The 20,015-nt window shown below is 41.9% G+C and overlaps 1 protein-coding gene across 1 annotated transcript in view; it reads left to right on the top strand.

The window, feature by feature from the left end:
* The window catches only part of TPH1 (tryptophan hydroxylase 1), a 30,400-nt gene extending 11,989 nt beyond the window's left edge, over positions 1 to 18,411 (top strand). The window contains exons 2-11 of the mRNA XM_075326909.1: positions 5,200 to 5,337; positions 5,660 to 5,843; positions 7,591 to 7,691; positions 7,968 to 8,035; positions 8,845 to 9,041; positions 9,244 to 9,379; positions 11,731 to 11,857; positions 13,190 to 13,285; positions 13,675 to 13,808; positions 15,939 to 18,411. Coding sequence (XP_075183024.1) covers positions 5,200 to 5,337; positions 5,660 to 5,843; positions 7,591 to 7,691; positions 7,968 to 8,035; positions 8,845 to 9,041; positions 9,244 to 9,379; positions 11,731 to 11,857; positions 13,190 to 13,285; positions 13,675 to 13,808; positions 15,939 to 16,113 — 1,356 coding nt within the window. The 3' untranslated portion in view covers positions 16,114 to 18,411. The remainder of the gene's footprint in view (positions 1 to 5,199; positions 5,338 to 5,659; positions 5,844 to 7,590; positions 7,692 to 7,967; positions 8,036 to 8,844; positions 9,042 to 9,243; positions 9,380 to 11,730; positions 11,858 to 13,189; positions 13,286 to 13,674; positions 13,809 to 15,938) is intronic.
* The last annotated feature ends 1,604 nt before the right edge of the window (positions 18,412 to 20,015 follow it).

Genomic DNA, 20,015 nt, shown 5'->3' with positions numbered 1-20,015 from the left:
TCGTGGGCACATACCCTAAGGGGCACTTTGCACACAACGACATCGCAAGCCGCTGCTAGCGATGCCGAGCACGATAGTCCCCGCCCCCGTCGCAGCAGCGATATCTTGCGATAGCAGCTGTAGCGAACATTATCGCTACGGCAGCTTCACATGGACTCACCTGCCTTGCGACGTCAATCTGGCCGGCGACCCGCCTCCTTATTAAGGGGGCGGGTCGTGCGGCGTCATAGCGACGTCACATGGCAGGCGGCCAATAGAAGCGGAGGGACGGAGATGAGCGGGACGTAAACATCCCGCCCACCTCCTTCCTTCCGCATAGCCGGTGTGAGCTGCAGGACGCAGGTAGGAGATGTTCCTCGCTCCTGCGGCTTCACACACAGTGATGTCTGCCGCAGGAACGAGGAACAACATCGTACCTGTCGCAGTCGCGTAATTATGGAATTCCCAGGCACTACACCGATGATACGATTACGACGATTTTGCGCTCGTTAATCGTATCATCTAGGATTTACACACTACGATGTCGAGTGCGATGCCGGAAGTGCATCACTTTCGACATGACCCCTCCGACATCGCACCTGCGATGTCGTAGTGTGCAAAGTGCCCCTAAGAGTCAGTATGTGGAGGTGTGAAGCATTACCGCCCAATACAGTTTTCCATTTTGAGACTCTGGTGAATATTTGTCTTCACTATAGTCTCCACATTAGTGTTACATGTTGAATAAACCCTTCACTAGTCCTGTGTATTCTGACAACACTGCTTTATAGACAGATCAGGCTTTTTTTTTTTTTACATATACAGTATTTCTACTGAAGCCCCTCCTGTACGATCATCACATATAGAGGCCCCCTGAAGAGTAATTACATATAGCCTAAGATAATAACACTGACACTGGGGGTGCAGGATAATGACACTGACACTGGGGGTACAGGATAATGACACTGACACTGGGGGTACAGGATAATGACACTGACACTGGGGGTACAGGATAATGACACTGACACTGGGGGTACAGGATAATGACACTGACACTGGGGGTGCAGGATAATGACACTGACACTGGGGCTACAGGATAATGACGCTGACACTGGGGGTACAGGATAATCACACTGACACTGGGGGTACAGGATAATCACACTGGGGGTACAGGATAATGACACTGACACTGGGGGTACAGGATAATCACACTGACACTGGGGGAACAGGATAATGACACTGACACTGGTGGAACAGGATAATGACACTGACACTGGGGGTACAGGATAATGACACTGACACTGGGGGTACAGGATAATGACACTGACACTGGGGGTACAGGATAATGACACTGACACTGGGGGTACAGGATAATGACACTGACACTGGGGGTACAGGATAATGACACTGACACTGGGGTACAGGATAATGACACTGACACTCGGGGTACAGGATAATGACACTGACACTCGGGGTACAGGATAATGACACTGGGGGTACAGGATAATGACACTGACACTGGGGGTACAGGATAATGACACTGACACTCGGGGTACAGGGTAATGACACTGACACTGGGGGTACAGGATAATGACACTGACACTGGGGGTACAGGATAATGACACTGACACTGGGGGTACAGGATAATGACACTGGGGGTACAGGATAATGACACTGACACTGGGGGTACAGGATAATGACACTGACACTCGGGGTACAGGGTAATGACACTGACACTGGGGGTACAGGATAATGACACTGACACTGGGGGTACAGGATAATGACACTGACACTGGGGGTACAGGATAATGACACTGACACTGGGGATACACAATAATGACACTGACACTGGGGGTACAGGATAATGACACTGACACTGGGGGTACAGGATAATGACACTGACACTGGGGATACACAATAATGACACTGGCACTGGGGGTACAGGATAATGACACTGACACTGGGGGTACAGGATAATGACACTGACACTGGGGGTACAGGATAATGACACTGACACTGGGGGTACAGGATAATGACACTGACACTGGGGGTACAGGATAATGACACTGACACTGGGGGTACAGGATAATGACGCTGACACTGGGGGTGCAGGATAATGACACTGACACTGGGGCTACAGGATAATGACACTGACACTGGGGGTACAGGATAATGACGCTGACACTGGGGGTACAGGATAATGACGCTGACACTGGGGGTACAGGATAATCACACTGACACTGGGGGTACAGGATAATCACACTGGGGGTACAGGATAATGACACTGACACTGGGGGTACAGGATAATCACACTGACACTGGGGGTACAGGATAATGACACTGACACTGGGGGAACAGGATAATGACACTGACACTGGTGGAACAGGATAATGACACTGACACTCGTGGTACAGGATAATGACACTGACACTGGGGTACAGGATAATGACACTGACACTCGGGGTACAGGATAATGACACTGACACTCGGGGTACAGGATAATGACACTGGGGGTACAGGATAATGACACTGACACTGGGGGTACAGGATAATGACACAGACACTGGGGGTACAGGATAATGACACTGACACTCGGGGTACAGGGTAATGACACTGACACTGGGGGTACAGGATAATGACACTGACACTGGGGGTACAGGATAATGACACTGGGGGTACAGGATAAATGACACTGACACTGGGGGTACAGGATAATGACACTGACACTGGGGATACAGGATAATGACACTGACACTGGGGATACAGGATAATGACACTGACACTGGGGATAGCAATGGGCCCCCCAGCCTTGTGTACTGTAGCAATGGGCCACCCAGCCTTGTGTACTGTAGCAATGGGCCCCCCAGCCTTGTGTACTGTAGCAATGGGCCCCCCAGCCTTGTGTACTGTAGCAATGGGCCCCCCAGCCTTGCGTACTGTAGCAATGGGCCCCCCAGCCTTGTGTACTGTAGCAATGGGCCCCGCCCCCCAGCCTTGTGTACTGTAGCAATTGGCCCCCCAGCCTTGTGTACTGTAGCAATGGGCCCCCCAGCCTTGTGTACTGTAGCAATGGGCCCCCCAGCCTTGTGTACTGTAGCAATGGGCCCCCCAGCCTTGTGTACTGTAGCAATGGGCCCCCCAGCCTTGTGTACTGTAGCAATGGGCCCCGCCCCCCAGCCTTGTGTACTGTAGCAATGGGCCCCCCAGCCTTGTGTACTGTAGCAATGGGCCCCCCAGCCTTGTGTACTGTAGCAATGGGCCCCCCAGCCTTGTGTACTGTAGCAATGGGCCCCCCAGCCTTGTGTACTGTAGCAATGGGCCCCCCCAGCCTTGTGTACTGTAGCAATGGGCCCCCCAGCCTTGTGTACTGTAGCAATGGGCCCCCCAGCCTTGTGTACTGTAGCAATGGGCCTCCCTTCTTGTCCCCTACTATGTCGTTGTTTACACATACACACGTTATTCTCACCTGTCCTCCGTTCCTGCCCTGTCCTTACCTTACCAGTCCGCAGGCTCATGGACACCTCCATGATCTCGTCCGGGGCACGGAGCTGCTGCCGCAGGATGCCATCATGGCCTTACTGCAGTTAAATGCTTTGGGGCGCCGTAAAGCATTTAACTGCAGTAAAGCAATGAAGTCAGCCTACAGCGGCGGCTCCGTGCAGCGGAAGGGTCACTGAGGGGGTCTGTGTCTTGAGGTCTGGAGAACCGCGGGAACAGAGGAGAACAGGTGACAATGATTTTTTTTTTCTTCGGCTCCTTCTGAGTGCTTACCTGCAGCCCTGCGCGTCCTCTCCTCTGCTGCTCTGGCGGCAGTGTGATGATGGCCGCTGTGTCGGTGCGGGGCTCAGCCCTGACACCGGCCGCACTGTTCACATGTACACGCTTCTGAAGGATGCACGTACATTTGAATAGCGCGCGGTCTCCAGGCCTGTACACCGGAGATGTACTGGCCTGGGACTTCCGCAGTACAGGACCTATGGTGAGTCACATGACTGTCTGTGATGCCACCGCAGGTCGTTCTGCACCCGCAAAAACTGCAGCGATAGTACAGAACTTGTGCTATCGCTGCAGTTTGTGATTGAAAGGCTGGGGGGCCCTCAGAGCATAGGGGGGCATCAGAGCGTGGGGGCCCTGCCCAGTCTACCGCACATAACGCCGGCCCTGAAAACCCGGCGGCCACGCGGCGCTGTACACAGCTCCGCACTAATTAAGGCACAGGGGCCCACTGAGGGCCCGAGGCCTACCGGGAGATTCCCCGGTGCCCCGGCGGGCCAGACCGACCCTGTATAGATATGTACAGTACATAAATGTACATAACCCTAACCTTTAACTTTTATAGCCTGAGAGAGCTGTGTCTGATAGGAATAGCTGTAGTCCTATCGGGGAGGGTGTTTTCGTGGTTGGTGGGCTCTCATGAATTGGACAATTTGTGCACCATGGACCTTCATTTGATAGATATATCCTATATGGCAGCGATGCAGTTTACATTTTATATAATGTCATGCTAAATATGGGGAAGTACCAAGCTAATGGCGAAAGGGAAGGGAAACCCTGTGTCTAGGGAAAGGGAAGATTGTGACCCCTGTCTAAACCTTCCACTGGGGTCCTTCACCACTCCAAATAGGCGAGGAGCCTATGCAACAAGCTGGATACCTGACCCTAGGTATCCCTAGTGCTGGGCCCTAAATAGGGAACGGGTGGAATGAGCTCTTCATCAACCCCACTAAACACTATAGCAGACACAAGGAGGACACACAGGGGGAGATATGCATGAACTACTTATCTACAGATGACACAGGTAGAGGTTCAGCAGAGTTTTCAGAAATGATACCACAGAGGAGTACAAGCCACCTGCTTGCAACCAGAGTTTGAATGAACTTAATAATATCACCAGGACCAGTGCAAGGAAGGAAGGGGTTTGTAAGCAACAAGGGAATACTGATAATCAGCAGCCGGGTGGAAGGTGAACTCCTGTTGGGTCCAAAAGGGGGAGAGATGAATTCAGCAGGAAAGCCTATACCAATGAATACTGACAGCAGGAGCAATGGAAAGTCAGGGAGCATTCTGTGCAGCCAAACACTGACTTTCTATTGCCAGAAACCTCATGACTGTGTCACCCGTGATACACCTGTGACACATATTCAGTGTTTGTATATATCTTAGCATATTGTGTGCTTTGTTTGTGTGTATTTACCCATGATCTATCTTCTGTGTATCTTTCAGTTTAATAAATCAAATTATATGAAAAGCGAAGACAACAAAGAAAATAATGAAAGTGTGGCTGAAAAGAGCCGAGCAGCCGTGATATTTTCCCTGAAGAATGAAGTTGGAGGATTGGTGAAGGCTCTCAGACTTTTTCAGGTAGATTAGGACTGATTTTTTGTATTTTACCTTTCCTTTATGTATTAATATGATTTATTTAGGCAATAAATATTGACAAATTACAGAAATAAATTTAAAAAAAAAAAAAGTAAGATACAGAAATATTGATGTAAATGTAATTTGTAGCTGGAAAATTTGGAGGATTCCAAACTTCTCATTGAAATTATTTAGAGAAAGGACGCCGGGTTATTGTGTAGATTTCTTACACACATTTCATACAGGGTTAAAAGAAATATCACTAGGGCAGCGCAAACAATCATTTGATGTCATCTGTAGTGTAAATGATCCGTGTTTACTTTAGGAGAAGCATGTGAATCTCATTCATATTGAATCCCGAAAGTCGAAAAGAAGAAATTCGGAGTTTGAGATCTTCCTGGACTGTGACAGTAACAGAGAGCAGCTGAATGAGATCTTCCAGCTTCTCAGACCACACGTCAATCTGATCACCATGAATCCCCCCGAAAACTTCAGCGTAGAGGAGGACGGTAAGAGCGAGGCCATAGCGGGTTGTCAGGGGCGGTCATATCATTGGAGCCCAAGAGCTAAGGGGTCCATTTGTACCTTCAAAATTGGTGGAATGGTGCATTATGATGAGCTGCACAGGGCCCATTTACTGTTTTTGCACAGGGGCCCTTTTCTGTCTGTCTCCACCAGTGACCTGGGATTATAACATTTGTGTGGATATCTCCTTAATTTGCAATTTTCTTTAAATTTGGATGTCCTGCATTTACATGATCCCTACTTTCTTTTTTAAAAGGAGCACTCTGGGCAAAATAGTTTTGTACACCTAATAAAAGGTCCAGGGAGGAGGATGACATACTACTCCCCTCCATGTCTAAAGCATAGACATAGGATTCACCGGTGCTGCTTTTCTTTAAATTCTGCAGTCCTGGCACTTCTCCATTGTGACTCCATAGTTATAAAAGTGGGAGATGGAGGTGGCATTCAAAATGGGACAGTGGCAACTTATTTTGAAATGGTCCCCATGCAAGACCTCCATGGCTTTCCTGGGTGAAAAATGAAAACATTCAGTAACCCCCCAGAAAACAAAAAAAAAAAAATGAATGCATATGCATATTATATATATTACATAATATTATATATATATATATATATATATATATATATATATATATATATATATATATATATATATATATATATATATATATATATATATATATTTTAAATAAAATATAACATTGTATATATAATATAAATATATTTATAAAAATGTATATTATATATACAATTTTATATTTTATTTAAAATAAATATTTAATATATAATATAAAGATATAAATGTAATTTTATTTTTCTAAAAATATATACTGTATTCAAAGCAAAAAATATATTTTAAAACATATATATATATATAATATATAATTTTGTTAATTAAAAAAATAGAATTAAAATTATAGATTTTTAAGTATATAGTACATATTTTTTAGAAAAATAAAATTATATTAATGAAATGGCCATAAAACGAACAAAAAAAAGATTAATGCATATTTTTTATTTTCTATATGTATAATATATATATATATATGTGTATTATATATATATATATATATATATATATATATATATATATATATATATACATATACACACACACACACACACACACACACACACACACACACACATATACACACACACATACATATATTTTAATTTATATTTTATTTTTCTAAAAAATATGTACCATATACTTAAAAACCTATAATTTTAATTCTATTTTTTTAATTAACAAAATTATATATTATATATTTTTTAAAATAAATTTTTTTCTTTAAATACAGTATATATTGTTAGAAAAATAAAATTACATTTATATCTTTATATTATATATTAAATATATATTTGTAAAATTGTATATATAATATAAATATATTTATAAAAATGTATAATATATATATATATACACACACACACACATACATACACAATGTTACATTTTATTTAAAATATATATTTTATATAATATATATATATATATATATATATATATATATATATATATATAATTTTATTCTAAAATTATATACCGTATAGTTAAAATAAAAAAATACAGAATTTTAATTAAATATATTTTTTAATTAAAAAAATATATATTTTTAAAATATACCGTATATTTTTTAAATAAAAGTATATATTTTAGAAAAATGAATCACATTTATTATTATTATTGTAAAAATACTATAAGAAAAATGTATTTTTTTGTACCAGATATGGAAAGTGTTCCTTGGTTTCCTTCAAAAATCTCTGAACTGGATAAATGTGCAAACAGAGTTCTGATGTACGGCTCAGACCTGGATGCAGATCACCCTGTGAGTACAAGCGCTGCAGCAATGTTTATATTCTTAAAGAGACCCTAAGCCTAAAGTTAGCTGATTATAGCGCAGTATACAAATATAATACAAAATAAATAGTTTTACAGCTTATACACTTTGCTCCTTAAAACTTTTAAAAGGGTCAATTAATATATGTGTTTTGCGGCCCAAGTACGGACCAGATCTCCTGATCTAAGGGTCATTGCTAGGCTTCTCATCGTTTTTTGGTAATACTTATTTCTACCATTCATTCTTTACATTTTTTCCCCTTAGGGTTTCAAGGACAACGTGTATCGCAAGAGAAGGAAGTACTTTGCAGATGTGGCGATGAACTACAGATAGTACGTATATATAGTCTTATAATTGAATGTATAGTAATGGGGATATCCACTGTATTCATACAAGTTAATATTTACCTCCTCATGAAAATGAATATTGCTAAATGGGTTTATTATATAACTAAATATTTACTGAAAAAAAAATAAAAAAAATCCTAAAATAATCGAGCTTCCACATTGGCCACTAGAGCGCACACACTATAGATAGACTCACACCTACTGTTTTTTTTTAGCATTTCGCTTGACAGCTTTGTTGTACAGACTTTGACAGAATAAGCAGAGTCTTCTCATTATCATTAGAAGATGGGGTGTAAAGAGGTTCTCCAGTAAAGAAAAGTTATTATTTATCCACAGGATAGGTAATAACTTACTGATCGGTGGTGGTCCGATGACACCAGTACAGATCAGCAGACTGAATTTTTATCAATGGGTCCTACAAATCTTTTTGCTCAACTATTAATTAACATCCATTTATTTTAGCTGCACTGTCCATGCAGACAATACAGGAATGAAGTGTAATATGTAATATGGCTGATACATATAGTTACATAGACTTGAAAAAAGTCCTAGGTCCATCTAGTTCAACTAGATACACTAACAGCAATTACAGCTTTATAATTTTACAGGATATACAGATATATATATATATATATATATATATATATATATATATATATATATATATATATATATATATATATATATATATATATACACACACACACACACATTTTATTTATATGGATCATGTATCAATATTAACTCTTGTATTGCAGTATCTTCTTTAGTAATTGTCAATCAATCTTTCACAGTGGGGATCCAATACCTCGTATTGAGTTTACAGAAGAGGAGGTGAAGACTTGGGGCACAGTTTTTCGAGAGCTGAATAAATTATACCCAACCCACGCCTGCCGGGAGTATCTGAAGAACCTGCCCCTACTGACCAAACACTGCGGATACCGGGAAGATAATATTCCCCAACTAGAAGACGTTTCCAGATTTCTTAAAGGTAAAATATTGATTAGGATTTCAGTGTATTAGGGCTGGTGACCGACCCTCTGGTCCTCATGGGAAGGTTTGAGACTGTAGCTGATAGCCAGGACCTGTAGGTGTAAATTATATACTCCCCCCTAGTGTACAGAAGGTGTAACAACTAATAGAGTTCCAGTTCTCTTGGCCACATTCACATTTTGATTTATTTTTTTTTACAGAGCGCACAGGATTTACAATCCGACCTGTCGCCGGCTACTTATCTCCCAGAGACTTCTTGGCTGGTTTAGCATTTCGGGTTTTCCATTGCACCCAATATGTGAGACACAGTTCAGACCCCCTGTACACCCCTGAACCGTAAGTAAAGCAAATGCAGCTTCTAATACTGAGGAGGTTTAACCTTTTCTGTAAATTGTCACAAGATCTCCGATTGCTGAAGTGAAGTGGATAAAAACGTAACTTTGTTGATAGACCTATATTATTATTTTAATTAAATGCCATAGATCAGTAGGAAATCTACAGGGGGGAAATTTGGAAATTGGGAACAAACTCAGTGCAAAAACTGTGCGCCATGCATCCAAATCCACAATGGAAAAATGTATACGGAAAATGCGAATTGACTCTTGTCCTGCACTTATTCCACTCATCAGCACTGATCAAAAAGAAACATAAAATCAGAGTTGTGAGAGGTATCAGGTCGATGGTGGGATTTAAACAGAAAGATTTCCATTCACTTGCAGAAAACAGAGCTATACCTTGTAATTCAAAATATCATTACGTTCCCCCTTTTGTAGCCCTAGGTCGGCTGAAAAAACTATTTATGCACATTGTATACATTACTTTGGGACCAGCTATGTCACATATAGCAACTCATACACCTTTCGGGAAATTATTTTTGCGTCTTTCCTTCAAATATTGCAAATGCTGACTTTTGAGGCTGTTTGTTTCTTTGTTCATTGTTGGCTGCGGAATGAGTTAACTGGGAATATATCAATTAGCTCCTTCTGAAAGTTTGAAGCTTTTTTGTACTCTTTTTTTTTTAATGAGCTCAGTTGATTATGACCACATCAAAGTTAAGCTGACTTTTCATGTAGTTATAAAATCAGCAAAGAAGAGCTCAGAATAAGAAAGATAAAAAGTTATACTCTGTCAGAACGAGCTCACTGGCAGATTCTTCGTTAACTCATTTTGCAGCCAGCAATAGACTTTGCAACACAGAGGCTATACAAGGCAGTACAAAGTTTTATTGCAACCCAATAGCAAAACATTATTTTAAACCCCCAAATACACTACATTATAAAATAAAAAAGATAAAAATAAAAATTAAATCATCCTGAAGATGTTCATATCCTTTGATGCAAGCAACACCCAATATACAAAAGAAGCAAATTTTCTGGGAAAAAAAAAGAAAAAAAGCGTAACATCTATCTATCTATACACACATATTATATATATTTATTATCATATATATATATATATATATATATATATATATATATATAAACCCATACATATGTTATGATTATTTTTACACCCACGTGTGTGTGTGTGTATATATCTAATATATAAAGCTGAATGTGTGTGTGTGTGTGTGTGTGTATGTGTGTATGTCCGGGATTGGCATCTGCACCGTCGCAGCTACAGCCACAAAATTTTACACACTCACACGTCTGGACCCCGAAAGCATCATAGGCTATGTTTTGAGGGAAAATTTTAACCCCGCGCTTTACAGTTAGTCGCCAAAAAACCTGCCTCCATTAAAGCGAATGGAGCTGGGAGCCACAGTGCAGCCAGAACTTCAGAAGAATGCGCAGCCACGCCCTTATATGGAATGTTGTGTGTCACAATGCAGCCAGGGAAAGAGACAGACACAGACAGGGAGAGAGGCAGACACAGACAGGGTAAGAGACAGACACAAAGAGACAGACACAGGCAAAGAGACAGACTGACAGGGAAAGAGACAGACACAGACAAAGAGACAGAGAGACACAGGGAAACAGACAGACAGGGAAAGAAAGGGAAAGAGACAGACAGGGTAAGAGGCAGACAAAGACAGGTAAAGAGACAGACAAAGAGACAGACACAGGGAAAGAGCCAGAGGGAAAGAGGGAAAGAGACAGACAGGGAAAGAGAGGGAAAGAGACAGACACTGAAAGAGAGGGAAAGAGACATACAGGGAAAGAGATTGAGACAGACAGGGAAAGAGACAGACAGACAAAGAGATAGAGAGAGAGACAGAGAGATATATACAGAGGGGGAGACAGACAGAGAATGGGAGAGAAACAGAGAGACAGTTACTATCCCGGGCGTTAATACATTCTATTTATACATTCTATTTTGTTAACAACAGTTATTAACCCGGGCGAGGCCGGGTAGTACAGCTAGTATATAATATATATATATATATATATATATATATATATATATATATATATATATATTATATAAAAAAAATGATATAAATATATATATATATATATATATATATATATATCTATCTATTACACACACATATTTCAGATGTATATAATGATACATGATGTATTCAGAGGTATACAATGATACAATGATACATGACGATGACTTTTCCCTAAAGTTTCTCTCACTCTGATTCCATTTAGAGGTATTCTCTATTTCCAGCATTTTAACACCACAGTTATGTACAGAATATCTATATCGCACTAACACTATTTTCCCTTCATGTGTAGTGACACTTGCCATGAGATCCTTGGACACGTTCCTCTTCTGGCTGAACCCAGTTTTGCGCAGTTTTCCCAGGAAATTGGACTGGCGTCTTTAGGGGCATCAGATGAGGCTGTCCAGAAGCTGGCCACTGTACGTATATCTGTAATAAGGAGGAGACATTATTATTAGCACATAATCAGTAGTAGTAAAATTACTGCACTAAAAAAGGAAAATATCTTGTATATTCTCAAAATGATGTTATAAATTAAAAGTGCCGCACACTAGAAATGAATGAGAACAGTAAAATGGATACAATCTCTCATCCTCTAATCATGATGGATTTTTTTTTAATTTTTTTTTTGCTGCTGCCAAACAGTTTTTGTAAGAATCTTGCATAAAACATGGGCCTGAAAATGGTCTCTGATCTGCAGAATGTTATATCAATCTGATCAGATCCTCCTGCTCTATAAGTAAAATTTCAGTAAGACTTGTATGTTATTGATTGTGGTGCTTGTATGGATACAATCCAGTGGGCAGCGCTATTCAGGGATTGACAGTCTTTTCTGCATGACTGTGCATGCAGACATAGCTGTCAATCACTGATAGCACCGCCCACTGGACTCATGCATACAGTCACCAGGGATAACAAATGAGCATAAAAAAAAAAAAAAAAGTAGGTTATGATTTTTGTCGCTTACAAGAAGTGCATAATATATATATGTATATACACACACACACATACATATACATGCATATTATATATATATATATATATATGCATGTATATGTGTATATGTGTATATATATATATATATATATATATATATATATATATATATATATATATATATATATATTACACACACACACACACACATATATATATATATATATATATATAAATATATATATATAAAAATATATTATGCACTTCTTGTAAGCGACAAAAATCATAACCTACTTTTTTTTTTTATGCTCATTTATATATTTACATACACACACATACATATACATGCATATATATTTTTTTTATTATTATTTTTTTTTTTTTTTTGCTCAGTTCCTTTCTATACCATACAGTCCACAGATTGGGCGCAATATACAATGTGACCAGTTTCCTTTCCTGCCTTTCCTGTACTGAACTCCTCCATTATTGGCCGACAGATCACTCTGGGTGGATCGCAGCATTTGTGGTCTCTTCTTAAAGAGACAGACAGAGGAGGGGGGGGGGGGGGGTTGCTGCAGACGGTTGCTTTACAGTCAGCCATCATGGGAGAATAGTCTGGTCCTTTGAGAAACGTGTGTGTCATAATTATATATATATTTATATATTTTTATTTTTTATCTATACAATTTTTTTTTTTTACATACATACATCACACAAAGGCATCATAATTGCAATACAAGACAATATTGGGGGAGGAATTACTGTGATTTTCAGCAAATGTCATTTATGTTTAATGTTTTTTTATTATTTTGCAGTGCTACTTTTTTACAGTGGAATTTGGATTGTGCAAACAGGAGGGGAAGTTAAAAGTGTACGGGGCCGGACTGCTCTCTTCCATTAGTGAACTCAAAGTAAGTTTTCAAAGTGTTTAAAATAGATGGAAACTGAATTACCATATTCTATAAATGCAGCCGGGGGATTGGATAGTAATGAAAAATTTTATCCGGCACGTTTTCTATTCGTATAATTGTAGAATAATGTAGTATAATTAATCACAAGTTTGTACTTGCAATACCATCTCTGACCACACGGAGTGCAAGAGGCAGCAAGTCCATAAACCGCACGGGGAGCAAAGCGTTATTAGGCACCAGCTCCTCCTAGTGGTAGAAATATTAACTGCAGTCATTTATATTCAATAAATTAAAATTGCAAATAAGACATTTTCTTATTGTCACAGAATAGCTAGAGTCTTCAGTGTTAGATGAGAACCAGATATATGGAACATTTGTTTCTTTTGTAGCACTCACTCTCAGGGAATGCCAAAGTAAAGCCTTTTGACCCCATGGTGACCTGCACTCAGGAGTGCATCATCACCACCTTCCAGGACGTCTACTTCTACTCCGAGAGTTTTGAAGAAGCCAAAGAAAAAATGAGGTAAGCGGAAAAACAAACCAAAATATATGACTAAAATATGCCCTCGATACAATAGTTTATGTGAGGCACAAGCTGCAGGTAGATTTTCCGGAACTGTGCAGGTGTTTTCAGCATTATCCAGAGCCAAAAAGGAGCAACATTATACAAACTTCCCCCACAAGTGGATGGCTCCTCACACTTTCAGGGATTCCTGGGTGGGATCTCTAGTTACAAGTACCGAGCACCCGAGCATGGTAGTGCCCGCTCATCACCAGTTACCAGTACCGAGCACCCGAGCATGGTAGTGCCCGCTCATCACTAGTTACGAGTACTGAGCACCTGAGCATGGTAGTGCCCACTCATCACTAGTTACCAGTACTGAGCACCTGAGCATGGTAGTGCCCGCTCATCACTAGTTACCAGTACTGAGCACCCGAGCATGGTAGTGCCCGCTCATCACTAGTTACCAGTACCGAGCACCCGAGCATGGTAGTGCCCACTCATCACTAGTTACCAGTACCGAGCACCCGAGCATGGTAGTGCCTGCTCATCACTAGTTACCAGTACAGAGCACCCGAGCATGGTAGTGCCCGCTCATCACTAGTTACCAGTACCGAGCACCCGAGCATGGTAGTGCCCGCTCATCACTAGTTACCAGTACCGAGCACCCGAGCATGGTAGTGCCCGCTCATCACCAGTTACCAGTACCGAGCACCCGAGCATGGTAGTGCCCACTCATCACCAGTTACCAGTACCGAGCACCCGAGCATGGTAGTGCCCGCTCATCACCAGTTACCAGTACCGAGCACCCGAGCATGGTAGTGCCCGCTCATCACTAGTTACGAGCACCCGAGCATGGTAGTGCCTGCTCATCACTAGTTACAAGTACCGAGCACCCGAGCATGGTAGTGCCCGCTCATCACTAGTTACCAGTACTGAGCACCCGAGCATGGTAGTGCCCGCTCATCACTAGTTACCAGTACTGAGCACCCGAGCATGGTAGTGCCCGCTCATCACTAGTTACCAGTACTGAGCACCCGAGCATGGTAGTGCCCGCTCATCACTAGTTACCAGTACTGAGCACCCGAGCATGGTAGTGCCTGCTCATCACTAGTTACAAGTACCGAGCACCCGAGCATGGTAGTGCCCGCTCATCACTAGTTACGAGCACCCGAGCATGGTAGTGCCCGCTCATCACTAGTTACGAGTACAGAGCACCCGAGCATGGTAGTGCCCACTCATCACCAGTTACCAGTACTGAGCACCCGAGCATGGTAGTGCCCACTCATCACTAGTTACGAGCACCCGAGCATGGTAGTGCCTGCTCATCACTAGTTACAAGTACCGAGCACCCAAGCATGGTAGTGCCCACTCATCACTAGTTACGAGCACCCGAGCATGGTAGTGCCCGCTCATCACTAGTTACGAGTACAGAGCACCCGAGCATGGTAGTGCCCACTCATCACCAGTTACCAGTACCGAGCACCCGAACATGGTAGTGCCCACTCATCACTAGTTACGAGGACCCGAGCATGGTAGTGCCTGCTCATCACTAGTTACAAGTACTGAGCACCCAAGCATGGTAGTGCCCACTCATCACTAGTTACGAGCACCCGAGCATGGTAGTGCCCGCTCATCACTAGTTACGAGTACAGAGCACCCGAGCATGGTAGTGCCCGCTCATCACTAGTTACAAGTACAGAGCACCCGAGCATGGTAGTGCCCGCTTATCACTGGTTACGAGTACTGAGCACCCGAGCATGGTAGTGCCCGCTCATCACTAGTTACCAGTACAGAGCACCCGAGCATGGTAGTGCCCGCTCATCACTAGTTACAAGTACAGAGCACCCGAGCATGGTAGTGCCCGCTTATCACTGGTTACGAGTACTGAGCACCCGAGCATGGTAGTGCCCGCTCATCACTAGTTACCAGTACAGAGCACCTGAGCATGGTAGTGCCCGCTCATCACTAGTTAGGAGTACTGAGCACCCGAGCATGGTAGTTCCCGATCATCACTAGTTACCAGTACCGACTTCCTGAGCATGGTAGTGCCCGCTCATCACTAGTTACCAGTACCGACTTCCTGAGCATGGTAGTGCCCGCTCATCACTAGTAAGAATATGTTAATATACCTGTTATTTCTACCAATAGGGAGTTTGCAAAGACCATCAAGCGACCATTTGGACTGAAGTACAATCCATACACCCAAAGCGTGGAGGTCCTTAAAGACACCCAGAGCATCACCATTTTGGTGAGCGACTTACGCCATGAACTAGATATCGTCAGCGACGCTCTGAATAAGATGAATAAGCAGCTCGGTGTTTAATCAGATGATCGGGGAGGTGAAGGTCTGACGAGCTGCACCATCTGTGATTTTGTGATAATACGCTTGTATCAGGATATTGTCTGTGTATGAAATTCTGTCCTAGCACTTGAATGGTCCAGAGATTTATTTTTGTAAATGAATGATATAGCACAATGATCTGTAGCTGAGAAGATTGTGCATGTGACCTGCTCTAATAATATAGATGTTTATGGTTGCAAGTGATATAAATGACTTTATAAAATCCAGAACGTATCTCCTCCTACGTAGGTGCGGATCTTCTGCTATGTGTACATATATAGAAAGCAAAAAAAGTGTCTTCACTCGGGGGTCCTTTAAAGGGGTTGTTCACTTTTAAAAGTTAACTATTGATTCGTTTTGTTTACTAATATACTTTTATTTTCCAAAAAGGGTAGATCTTAAGATATCAGTGTTGTTGGTGGACTCGGCGCTTTCACCAACGAGCATCCTGTGTTGGCCGGTCATCCATGCTCTCTAAAAAGGGGTCTGATTTCAATATCTAAGCCAGCCTCCTTCTCTATCATTGTGATATGCAAAAGCAGTGAAGGGGGCTGGCTTAGTTATAGAAAACGACCCCTGACAACCACTGATGATGTGATGGCATGGGAAACACATTCCTGTATCAAGCACAAGCTGGATTTGGGTTTGCCAGGACCCAAGAAGATCAGGATAGCTAACATTTATTGGAAAATGTATATCTAAAGCAATATTTCCGAAGGGAGACAACCCCTTTAAACGTACCAACATGTATTATCCTAAAGTGCACCTTCTCTTCAGAAATGATAAAACTTGCAATACCAAGCCTGGCCACATGGTGTGCTGTGGTGACGAGGCTCAAAGCGCCTTTAATCAGGCGTGATCAGTACAATACTTTAATGATTGAAAATATGTCTGCTCTGTATATCATATGTTAGGTCTTGCAATGTGTTTCCTCACTGTCACATTACAGAGATACCAAGGTCTATGTAGGTCGCTCAGAAATATATGGTTTCCTGGTGGAGGGGTGAAATCCCAAAGCACAGATTACTGGGACTATTCTTAGGTCTATGGCACAAGCTATAGGGCAGCGCTGCCCGTGTTCTACTTATTATACATTGTGGCTGCGACGCAATGGACGACTCGGATCTCATGACCTAATCCTGTTAAATCGGCTGAACGGATTAATGACAAAGATCCAACTCACGACAGTAAGCCGGTTAGCGGTCACGTTCATGTAATGACTCATGTCTTTATTCCTGTATTGTACCATCATGGTTGTATTGAATCAATTGAATTGCGATTAAAAAGCTAATTTTACTAATATGTGGACAAAAGAAGCTGCTCATGAAGCCATTAGAGGGCCCATGGAGGGAAAAGAAAAAAAAGATAAAAGAGCAGGGTGGCAAAGGAAAGGAAAGGACGGGAAAGGAAAGGAAAGGATGGGAAAGGAAAGGAAAGGATGGGAAAAGAAAGGACGGGAAAGGAAAGGACGGGAAAGGAAAGGACGGGAAAGGAAAGGAAAGGATGGGAAAGGAAAGGAAAGGATGGGAAAAGAAAGGAAAGGATGGGAAAAGAAAGGACGGGAAAGGAAAGGACGGGAAAGGAAAGGACGGGAAAGGAAAGGAAAGGATGGGAAAGGAAAGGAAAGGATGGGAAAAGAAAGGACGGGAAAGGAAAGGAAAGGACGGGAAAGGAAAGGAAAGGACGGGAAAGGAAAGGAAAGGACAGGAAAGGAAAGGACGGGAAAGGAAAGGATGGGAAAGGAAAGGAAAGGACGGGAAAAGAAAGGAAAGGACAGGAAAAGGAAGGAAAGGACGGGAAAGGAAAGGATGGGAAAGGACAGGACAGGAAAGGACAGGAAAAGGAAGGAAAGGACGGGAAAGGAAAGGACGGGAAAGGAAAGGACAGGAAAGGACGGGAAAGGAAAGGAAAGGAGGGGAAAGGAAAGGAGGGGAAAGGAAAGGACGGGAAAGGAAAGGACGGGAAAGGAAAGGACGGGAAAGGAAAGGACGGGAAAGGAAAGGACGGGAAAGGAAAGGACATGAAGTTGGGGAGTGGTTTGTCCAGGGATGTGGGAAGCACAAAGTAAAAGCTGGGGGCACTATAAATATATATATTTGCACACTTTGGTCTTTTTGACTTTCCAGGTGACAAAAGATACTATTTTCTTTTTTAAATCCGGATTTAAAATCAATAATCTGATTATTCACACGGTGCCTACATATTGAGTGTTATTTTCACAGCCCATTTTCTTACTGTGTATGTTTTTGTCATATTGTGTTTCTTTAGGGCTATTTCAACAATAAAATATATCTAAAATAAACCAGTCGCTGTGGTTGTTTCTTTTCTATATTCTCCTTTTTCCATCAAGCATGAAAGATTTCAGCTTTGTTACATTTTCCAGATTATCACATAGTCATTAAAAAAATAAATAAATCACTGAAAGGGCAAAAACGTTAGGTTATGTTCACACATTGCGTATATGATACAGATATTCTGTACAGATTTTAGTGTGGAATATGGCCAGTGTAAGGCCCCCCCTTCACATGTCTGTTGTGGAGTTTCGTGGGTCATCTGTGTGTGTGCGCGTCATCAGTGTGCTGTACTTGTGACATCCAGATAGCACACGGACTGCATGAACTTGTATACTTACCTATATCCAATGCTGCTGTCACACTTGCTTCTGGGTCTGTAGTCAGTACAGTGAATATTCATGAGGCATAATGAGCGGGACACGGAAGCAACAGCAGCGCCGGAGACAGGTAAGTATAAAAAGCCATTTAATTTCAGTGAATAGGTGTCCTCGGTACATGTCACATGGATCACATCAGTGTGCGGTCCGTGTGGCATCCGTGTTGCTGGACAAAAAACAGATAGGTCGTCGTGTAGAGCACACGGACCATTTCAAAGCACGGATGTGTGAACAAAACCCATTGAATTCAATGTATCTACGTGTGTCCGTTATGTGTGGAAACAGACGTCACATGTACTGGAGATACGGACGTGTGAAGAGGGCCTAACACAGTACCTGGTTTCACACATTATGTATCTGGCGTGGATTGTTCCACTGCAATTTTTCTTCAGCATAAGATTGTTGTTGAGGATTTGGTGCAGATTTCTGTAGCAAATGGTGAAAACCGCAGATTTTATTTTTTTAAAGAAGTGACATACTGTGGATTTAAAAAAACAAACAAAAAAACAATTTCCACATTAACATAATAAAACACAAACAGTGGTGTAACTAGAGTTCGATGGGCCCTGGTGCAACTTGCAGGGCAGGGACCAGATGGATCTAAGTGCTGCAATACATTTGCTGGGTGTGTGCACTCGGATGCACATCCAGCTGAAGCGGTGGCTGAGGTCCGCGGGCCCCCTGAATCCTTAGGCCCAATCGCGACCCCTACGACTATTCCGCCCCTGCGCAGAATGTGATTAAGTTACAAATCATCTACTTTACTGCTACTATGAAATGCTTTTAACCTACAAAAATATGGAGCCACAGATATCACCAAAATGATAGTAAATCAATACAAATTTTATTAGACATAAATATAGACAAAAAAACTTATTATGCTACAATTAAAAAGTGCATAGTGCAGGACTCACAGAATAACTAAAGTGCCAACAAGGTAAGTATCATGGTACATAGGAGGAGAGACAAGTCTCCATTAGGTTGGGAACATAGACAATACTTGGCCTACAAAAATAGCATGATTCCTAGTAGCATAAGGTTAAAGAGGCATATACAAAGTCATCCGGAACGCTCACCCATTCTAGCCTAGTTAATGTATGGCACCAGCAAATCCCTACGCACGTTTCGCATGAGCTTCCTCGGGGGTTAAAATAATTTTAACCTATGTAGGGGAGCTTGTCACAGTGTGACTATATTGTGGATATATTGATCC

The sequence above is a fragment of the Anomaloglossus baeobatrachus genome, chromosome 10 (assembly GCF_048569485.1).
Source record: "Anomaloglossus baeobatrachus isolate aAnoBae1 chromosome 10, aAnoBae1.hap1, whole genome shotgun sequence".
Taxonomy (NCBI): Eukaryota; Metazoa; Chordata; class Amphibia; order Anura; family Aromobatidae; genus Anomaloglossus; species Anomaloglossus baeobatrachus.
Note: the sequence above shows the minus strand (reverse complement) of the source record. Positions and strands in the feature narration are given on the sequence as shown.